At 36.2% G+C, this 9918-nt stretch overlaps 1 protein-coding gene across 1 annotated transcript in view; it reads right to left on the reverse strand.

Annotated features, from left to right (window-relative positions):
• Positions 1–4848: 4848 nt before the first annotated feature.
• rbpjb (recombination signal binding protein for immunoglobulin kappa J region b) overlaps positions 4849–9918 on the reverse strand; it is a 64575-nt gene continuing 59505 nt past the window's right edge. The window contains exons 7-11 of the mRNA XM_016450102.1: positions 9211–9323; positions 8766–8906; positions 7323–7478; positions 7085–7188; positions 4849–5833 (exon numbers count right to left, since the gene is read on the reverse strand). Of these exons, the coding sequence (XP_016305588.1) occupies positions 5494–5833; positions 7085–7188; positions 7323–7478; positions 8766–8906; positions 9211–9323 (854 nt within the window). The 3' untranslated portion in view covers positions 4849–5493. The remainder of the gene's footprint in view (positions 5834–7084; positions 7189–7322; positions 7479–8765; positions 8907–9210; positions 9324–9918) is intronic.

The raw sequence follows: 9918 nt of genomic DNA on the forward strand, positions 1-9918 counted from the left end.
AAAATGTACCAACTGGTACTTGTGTAATGTCCATATGTTGATGTGTAGCATTAACCGCTTTCTTCTAGGAAAGTACACGGTGATGTCTTTATCTTGTGTGTTGGTTCAGCCGCACTGTTTGTACATAGAGTCTGTCCTTATCATTGCATGAGACTTTTCACACCTGTTGGGCATTTCAAAGAACCCACTCAAGGCTGCTTCTGACATCTGGGCTATTTTCACCAGGACACGCAGTCATTTTGTTTGTAATATTTGTATATGCCAAACTCACATTTTTATTTTCCTCTCTCATTGAGATGAAGTTGACAGCATATACATAAATGAATAGGATGTTGTAATGCTGTTGAGATGACGCACATGTCCATATGCTCTCTAACACTGACTGTATGTCGGTATAATACTGACACATTAAACTGTCTAAAGTCTATACCAGCAGATTTAACCACCCCAAAAAATAAATACCTACTTATTAAAGAAAACGTTTCAAAACCACGAGGAGATTCACGGATGCCAGTTCATATATCATCTAATGCATTAATATTTTAGGAGTGCTTTGTATGAAATGCAACCTGAGGGTCAGTCCAAAATTTTCCTATGGTTTTTTTTTTTCGTTTTGTTTTACAGTTGCGTCACTGTATTCTTGTGAAGTGCATACATTAAAACTTAAAAATGTGTTTTTATGAGACAACATTTAGAAAGCTCTGCATGTTTTATTTTTTTAACTCAAATTTTAAAAGCCATTCCTAAAAAAAGTTAACCGGATGCTCTTGTATAATACGGTTTACGCCAGAAGCATGTGGTGGAGGCACCTGGTTAACAGCTGATGTGATGAAAACTGAAAAACGTACTTTCTCCTGTAGAACATAAAAGATTGACATTTTGAAGTCAGTGTTAGACTGACTTTCAAAATATGGACAAAAACAGCTGAAACGTTCTTTAAAATATCTTCTAATAGGTTTGAGTAAATGATGACAGAATTCATTTTGGATGAACTATCCCTTCAAGAAAAAAAAAAAAAACTGGCAAATTTGCAAGTTCAACCCCAGGCTACAAAATAACTGAGATCAGGCTTGCTTTATCTCATCTATTAGCCATTACGGATAAAAGAAGTCTGTGAAAGACATAAAACATGGAATGACTCAATAAAAACATTGAGCTGAACGTTGGCTGACAGTGTGGGTGCTAAATATTTGGGCACACTGACAAATTGAGAAATTCTTTCCAATGCAGTACAGCAACCTAAACAAAATTAGGCATAAAATAATTGAAAAATGTTTTGGTAAGCATAAAGTTCTCAGAAAGCCTGTTCAGGGTCTTTTAAGAAGTTGCAGTATATTACAAAAGGAATATACAAGAGATTTAGATTTGTATGCCAATGTTGCGGTTTTATTATTTAATGACATATGGAACTGAGCAGGTGCAATATGTACAAAATCAAACAAACGAAACAGAACTAATGTTTTTGTTTTTTTTCTGCCCCCTTGTTTCACATTAGGGCACATGATCCTAACATCACGGCCCATTAAGGACTGAGATTGCTACCATATTGATACCTCTGAATATTATAACCAGAACAGACCAAGAAGGAGAAAGGAAAGAAAGAAACACTGACAAAGGGCAAGTGAAAGTGTAAGAAGGGTGGAGGACGAACTGCACATGTAAAGCCTAGCACAGAGCATCAAATCAGGCACAGCAGGATTGCTTTACATGAAAAGTGACCGTTACACTCTGTAAGCAACTAATCTAGACAAATGTGGTTTTCTCTTAAGTGCAAAACCAGCAGACTAAAACCGTCCTAAAGGCATAATAACTTGATACACAGTACAACACATGTGGTCAGTCCACCACACAACTCTCCAGATGGTAAAACAGAAAAAGCTGTATAAGCCTTTGATTACACATTTATGTCCAACAGGCAAAACAAAACAACATCATGACCAATTAAGCTCTTTGTATGGAAGTATGGAACTAGAAAGCCACTAAAGATTACCACTGTGTTTGCCTACGGTACATTTTCCCATCCTCTTTTTTTCTAGAACTACTGAGATATCTTTTAAAAGCTGCCTCTCGTGCCATGTTTGATAAGCAGTGCATGAAAAAGTAAGTATAAGACATTATAAGACATATCATCTATACATTGATCAGAGCTCATCAAGCACAAAATAAGGAGTTTTTGGAAGAGCAAAGTGAATGAAGAAATATAAAACCAATAGATACGTATAAATGTCACCAGCTGACTTTGATTTTTAAAGAAAAAAACGAACAATTAGTTCACTCGGATTGCCATTAATTGCGTTTTTAAGGCTTGGTACGTGGCCTCTACATACATGCCTCGGACGTTAAGTTCAAAACGTTTCAGAGTCAAGCTCTGCAACTGATTTATAATGGACAGAAAAATGATATAAAGCAAATTTATGGATTTTGTTAGAATTTAAACAGTTTCTCAACATGCCAGTTTCAGATATGGGTCAGAATAAATTCTTCATTCTAAAGCTCAACACCTTCAAAAAATACAAAATAAACATGTAAACAGTAAAAAACTGCAAGATTGTCAATCGGTTTGTTCGGAGAGCAACATAATGCACTTTATCAGCATAACGCCATATAAGTGAGGGGCAGAACTGAGCAAATCCACAGTGTAAAAAAAAACGTGGAACAGAGGCAGCAATCCGAGTGACGGAGTGGTTCAGAAATGTTGATATATTGTGCTACGCTAATGAAAACATGATAACGTCACACTGAATTTACAGTCTGAATTAATCGTTTCTTTAGTTTGTGTAGGAATTGTTTCAATGATGCTGTATCATTTCAAGGCGGACTGGCTTAAAGCACTTGTTTGTCTTTTTGGGGTCATGAAGCTATATAAATCAAGGGAAAAAAAATAGAAAAATACAATACCACTTTACATGGTAAGCTCTGACCATGACAAAAGCATCAAATATTAGAAATTAAATGGACTGCTTAATGTGGGCATAGTTAAAGTTTAACATGAATGACAAATGAAAAATAACATTAAAAAATGCATCCATGCTTTTGCCCAGTGCCATCTTCCTCCAAATGGAAGTGTGCGCTTACATGATACTGAATTGCAAGAATATGATCAAATGGAAGAATTCTGGGAGTGCAAGAGCTTCAGGTTAAACCACCTCATGGAAGATTTTTGCAAAGAGGCCATCCAGGACAGAATAAAGACATTTTTAGCAAGAAAGAGAGATGATGTTGTTGAAGATGGTGAAAAGAAAAAGCTAGTGGAGGCAACAAGTGAACTTTTTTTTTTGCAGAAACATTCAAGTTACAGTTTTTTCCCGAAATATACTACATTATAGGCCTACAATGCTGGAATATTGCCTTGTTTGACGGGTCGCCTACTTGTACTAGTGTACTACACTACAGATTTTCCAAGTAAGGAAGACAGTGGAGGATCCACGCAAATCTACAAATCTACCAAAAAGGTGTCTGATTAAATTAGTATGACGTGTAAAAGAAAGTGAAGATGACTCTAGTTGAGCCAGCTGTTCTTCATGATCACATATGCTGTGGATCAGGCTGGTGAAAAATCAGTGGCTATTTCCACAGACCAAGACACAAAAAGTGACCTATACAGTATTGCTGTATGCTTACATCTTTGAGACACTTATTTAAAGGCCATTTACTTCCATGTTTCTAGTCCCATGATGTCCTTTTACTAGCCAGACAATAACCTATAAGATACAAACACCCAACCGTTTCGACGAGAAACACCAAGGACATAACTGAGACACACGAAAAAATAACAAAATGGCTGAATGGTTTGTCTTTTTCTTACTTTTGTTTTTGTTTTTTTACAAATGGACGCATAAAATTCAAAAGTTAAATTACTGTACATAAAAAAGAAAGTCACAAAACACTATTAGTGCTGGTTGATGAGTTAATTACAGCTAGTTTTTTTGTTTTTGTCATTAATACTAGTCTACTAGTTGGTGAGACACCAAGGCCACGATAAACGCATCAATGACCAACGGCGTAAAGCTTCCTACTTTCGGTGTGCGAGAGGCCACAAATCCCGACATACTCTTCGAATATTCAAAAAACAGAGACAACAATCCAATATAATATCTTTGGGTATGTTCGTATCTATTACACATTGAAATCTTCTAAATCCAAACCAAAGTTTAAGGGAGTTTAAATATCAAAATTTGCATGTAAAATGTTCAAAATGCAAGGCTTGGTTCCTCGGGTCGCGTTTGTACACCTCCTTTTGAAGGAGTGAACTAAACGGGGAACCTTTGTTCCAGTAAGGCCACATCTAATAGTAGAGCACGTCTCCAAATCATCTGTTTTTGAGACCATTTCAAATTTTAGAAAATGCAAACGGAAGTTTAGGAAGACGAACAACTGAATTTGAGAAAGGAAACAGTATAAAACGCCACTAAAAACTACAGGAGTCTAAACTCGTGTCTGAACTTTAACGTTACAAATATCCAACTACAGCGAACTTTCTGAAATTGATTATGTGAGCTCCTACCCGTGCTCTAGAACAAATGAACTACCGTATCGAAGAGACACATTGCATCTAAAGCCTCTATTTTGTGTTTTCTGGTTTCAATTCCCAAATAAGACAGAAAGATGGCATCGTTCCTTTTGTGAGATCTAGACACATCGATGAAATGCTTAAAGGAAGCGTAGCGCATATCGTAATGCAGGCAAGGCAGAGGCATTGCTTAAAGCTCTTTTCTTTTTAAAGACTTCATAAAAACGAAGGATAAAAAAAAAACAGTTCCTCTGAGTTTCTTCCAAATGAAAAATGAAAACAACTAAACTGAATGGGAAACAAAAAGGGGGGAAAAAAACAACGGTTTTACAAAATACAAAGTAGCAAAACTGAAGGAATCTAACCGAACAGATGTATACGAAAGCAGCTATATACAGAAAAAGCTCAGAGGAGGAATAGAACCTATTTGGTAACAAAAGCGTACTATAATGTTTGATATAAAAAAGGTATGGAGAAAAAAAAAAAAAAGTACCTTTACTAAAGCTTATACAATATCCGTGGTCCATAAAAACTGTCATCTCACAATTTCAATGTGACCATTTTCAGTGTGAGTTTAGGCCTCCCAGGCTATGATACATCTCACCCAATCGCATTCACAGACCGGAAGGAAAAAACATAAGAGACTGAACATCATTTTCAGTCGACGCATTTTGTACACGGCTGATGTATCATTGCTGTGGTCTTGTCTCCATGTCTTCTACACCCGTTGTCCGGTGCTGGTGTTTCCTCTCAGGCATTGTCTATTGCTAGCACCACACCGGCTCCTTAGAGAAAACAACAAGAGGGCACAGGAGCACCATTCTCAAATATTTTGTCCTTGCCACAGGTTTTGCCTTTTTCACCCATCTATCCCTTGTTTTTGCATGTTGAAATTCAATATGCAGCACTTTTACAAACAGTTTGTAGTCTGTTGAATTTGTTTCACGCATAGCACATTGTGAGTTTGTGAGCGCTGCTGCGTGTTATAACACCACAGCCGCGGCTGCATTAGAGGACGCCGCTGTGACAGCGTTAGATGTGCTGTTGGCACCGTAGGGCACCGTTTCTCCGTTCCCTCCTGCGCTGTTGCCGGTCGTGGAGAGCAGCAAGCTGGTGTTGCCCGCTCGGAGGATGGCGCCGGCTGCGCTGCAGTGTGGACGGGGACCGGGTTCGGGTGTGTATGTGAACGTGAGCGTCGTGGAATAGATGATACCATCGTTACGCACCAGCGTTACAGGGACTTGCACCGGCTGCCGCACCCACCGCCAGCCCTCGCGGAACGCCGAGATGTCTGGGACGACGCACAGCATGCTCTCGCCACACCTTTAGAGGAAATATCACGTCTATTAATAATTCAGTCTGTCACTGCCTGCATGCAATATGTTTAACTGACAGCAGTAATAAAAGTACATATTTTTCTTTAACGACCACATGAGGCTTTAAACAATACATGTGGGGTCTTGTTCATTTCGGCTTTACTAGGCAGAGGCACTTCACTCAACTTATGTCCTGTCAAAGCTTAACATGTCATTTACTGCTACATTTAACAGGTTTATAAGGATTTAGGACTCCCTTGTGAAAATATAGTGCGCTTTATTGTATTGTATGTACTTCAAATCTTTTATGTAGTTTAGTTAGCAGATTATATAATATTAATTACAAGGACTCTTTCTTAACACAGCACAGTACACTTTTTAAAAAGTGTCAAGGTTTTACAAGGTTATATATTTATATTTGTCTACAATTTTTAAGTATATTTCAGTTTACTATAAACACTTGTCAGTACATTCTCTTTAACCATATTTCAAAGACAATAAAGGAAATCATGATATATGAAAGATATACTTAAGTGGGTCAAAAGCACTTTACAAATTCATCTAATTGCATTTAATATAAATGTAAACTATAATAAATTTTAATTTAATTGCAATTGACATTACATTATTCGGGAACACTTTATTTTGATAGTCCACTTTAGATATTCTACTAACAGTAAGTAACTTTGCAACTGCATGTCAACTAGCAGTGATTAGAGTATTAGTAGACTGTCTGTTTAATATCTTCTAATTATTCTAATTATTATTTCTGTAATAAGTACTCATTTTTAACAAGGGGCACATCAGATGTTAAACTGAAACTTATTAAAATGCAACTTACTTTACATTTTAGTATAGAAATTACATTTTACACTGATATGAATTTCATTAACTGTAAAATGATTGACTTGTTCGATCAATAAGATGAACTAAAAGAGGAATGATTTAAATCATGATAACCCATGAAATATATAACGGTCTACATGAAAAAGTAAAAGCTTTGCCTTTGAAATGTTATTGCATAAGAGTACAAGTATTCAGTTTGATAATAATGTACAATTATTCAAGTATTTCACACTCCTTTTAAAGAATCGCACTTATAAACATTTGTATTACAGGCCTTTAGATGCCTGTTTATAACGGTATTCATTAAAATCTCAATATAAATTTATCGGTTCATAGATTAACAGAATTCCAAAACCTCTTGGATTTATATTCCCTTTTGCCATATAGATATCTTTTCAAATATCATCCATACCTGTACATGGTTTCAGCCTCTACATCACCAAACCACACCCGCAGATTTGAAGTGAAGTTCTGTCCTGTCAGCTCCAGCATTGCTACGTCTCCTCCACCATTTAACTGCTCACACACACATACAGTGTACACACATTATCAACCGCAGGCAGAGACTTGTGAGTGGACAATGTAAGTAAGAGATGTAAGCTTCTGAAAAAGAAAAAGCCTGTGTGTGTGTGTGTGTGTGTGTGTGTTACCTGTAAGCTCTCGACCACAGGCACGGGTGTGACGGGGGTGTGTACAGGGCCCATGCCCTCATAGAAGGTGTATTCTGCTTTATTAGTGCTGATGATTGTCCAGGAGGCACCATCATTTATCATCTCCTTATTTGGTTCCTTTGGGCATGGAGTAGCCTAAACACACACAAACACACACACACACACACAAAAACTTTGAACGCAAAAATAGAAGTTTACAAAGAAAAATATTAGGTATAATATCCAATCATCTGGCTATTATCACAAAATAAACTCACAAATCAGGAGTCTTGTATCACCCCGAGGGGGTTTATTTTGTGATAATGACAAAATGACTTCATCCCACTTCTTAGATGGCTACTTACATCAAAAAAAAAAAAAAATACATGGATGTGAAACTGTTTAAAATAATTTATTATCTTACTAGATATACAAAAATAATGCTTCCACTAAGAAAATTCATTACAATATAAAATCCATATATTAATATTAATCTGCCATCAAACTGACTTTTTTATGGACTAGTTAGTTAACATTTAGCACATATTTTGTGACTATGTCTGTTTTTTGTTTTTGTTTTCTTAATTTACCTGCAAGCTTCTAGCCATCAAAGATTTTATATCTACCATATATACTGACCAAATGTTTGGGATCAGGATGCCCAAATGCCATATATATATATACAATTTTATTCAGCAAGGACATTAAATTTACCAAAAGTGACATTAAATACATTTATAATGTTACAAATGATTTCTATTTTAAATAAACTGTTTCTTTTGAAATTTCTATTCATGAAAGAATCCTGAATAGAAAATTACCACAGTTTCCACAAAAATCTTAAGCAGCACAAATTTTCAAAAAATAAGAAATATTTATTGAGCACCAAATCAGCTTATTAAAATGGTTGCTGAAGGATCACGTGACACTAAAGACCGAGTAAAGGCTGCTGAAAATTCAGCTTTGCCATCACAGGAATAAATTACATTTTGAAATGTATTAAAATAGAAAACAGTTTTTGCATTAATTGCATTAATATGACCAAATAAATACAGCCTTGATGAACATAAGAGACTTTTTTCAAAAATCTATTGAACCTCCCAAGTCCCAAACTTTTAAATACTAGTGCACATTAAAAAATGTGCATTGGTATGAAGAATGAACTTAAATGAATCCGCTATATAGCCTTTGACAATGGACAAATATTTCGTTTGGAGGTCATAAAAAAATGCTACAAAATGCTTTCAATACACTTCGAGAAAAGTGTACACAAGTAATGTTAAAAGAATACATATTTCCAACTTTAAACACTCTGCATAACTCAAACTGGCAAAAAAATAAAAACTCAAACTGCTTCTAACATTCTCTTTATGAACATTACTGAAGACACCATTATTAGCACAGTGAACTGCATTTACTCCATGTTTCCAGCGATCGACTCACTTGAAATTGAATGATCCTCTCTTGAGAAAGGCACAGGTACATCCTCTCCGTATCCTTCAGGTAAAAGGCACACTTATGCAGCTGAGAGACGGGGTCATCTGCATCCAGCAAGGCGGTCTGCTTATCCACCTTACGGATGATCTGTGTGTGTGTGTGTGTGTGTTCGGGAAGAAGACAGGCAGGGAAGAAGGAAGGAAGGAAGAGTATCAGTAGATAGTAGATCAGTATAATAAATATCAGGATGACGACATTGTTCTGTCTTCATGTACCCAAACTGCTTTTTTCACAGCAGTGACTGATCATGACCCCAAAGACTTAATTATATAAACTGTCTGTTAATTATATATACTGTCATCTGATAGAAAAAAAAACGGAGTATAATAGAGAGAAATGATAACATGGAGAAAATCATCAGAAGAACAGAGACACATTGACATGGGCTTACCAGTCGAGGAAGAGCCATGCCCGTCACAGAGCACACGAGTTTGACAGTTTGACCATAGTGAATGTAGCCGTCTCGCACAGTGAACTCCTCTCCCTCCGACTCTTCATCATCCACTAAAATATAATAAACAAGACTAAGCTTATCCTGTGTGACCAGACCTTTCATGATTGTCAAAACACCAACATTTTAGTGTCAATAAAACAATGGCATTTTTACACTGGCATGTATGTTTTAACATTAACACAACAGTGGCAATCATGTTGTCCTAATCACAAGCTCTGCTCTGATTGGCTGGCTTTATGCTTTTAAAGATAGGAGTCGAGTAGTTAATCAGTCTGCCGTGGCTGCTGCTTCTAAGGAAGAACAAGTCTTCCTTAAAAGCAAATATTTGTAATTCACTGTATTGACTCTTTGAAATAAACTGCAAGTTCTGTTTATGAGACATAGTAAAGGTAAACAAGTTTTCCTTGAGCACACCTGTATAGTCAGTTTTGCTCTCAGGTTTATATAAGATTTCAGATAAACTTCCTTATAAACATTACATAAACTAAGTGAACTTTGGGCCACTTTGTCCTTAAAACTACACCACTGAAAATTCTGGAGTCAGAAAGAATGCATTCAATTTATGAAAGGTGACAGTAAAGACACAAAAGACATATGTTACTCTCTCTCTCTAAATATATATATATATATATATATATATATATA

The sequence above is a fragment of the Sinocyclocheilus anshuiensis genome, unplaced genomic scaffold (genome assembly GCF_001515605.1).
Source record: "Sinocyclocheilus anshuiensis isolate Anshui unplaced genomic scaffold, SAMN03320099.WGS_v1.1 scaffold1823, whole genome shotgun sequence".
In the NCBI taxonomy this organism is placed as follows: Eukaryota; Metazoa; Chordata; class Actinopteri; order Cypriniformes; family Cyprinidae; genus Sinocyclocheilus; species Sinocyclocheilus anshuiensis.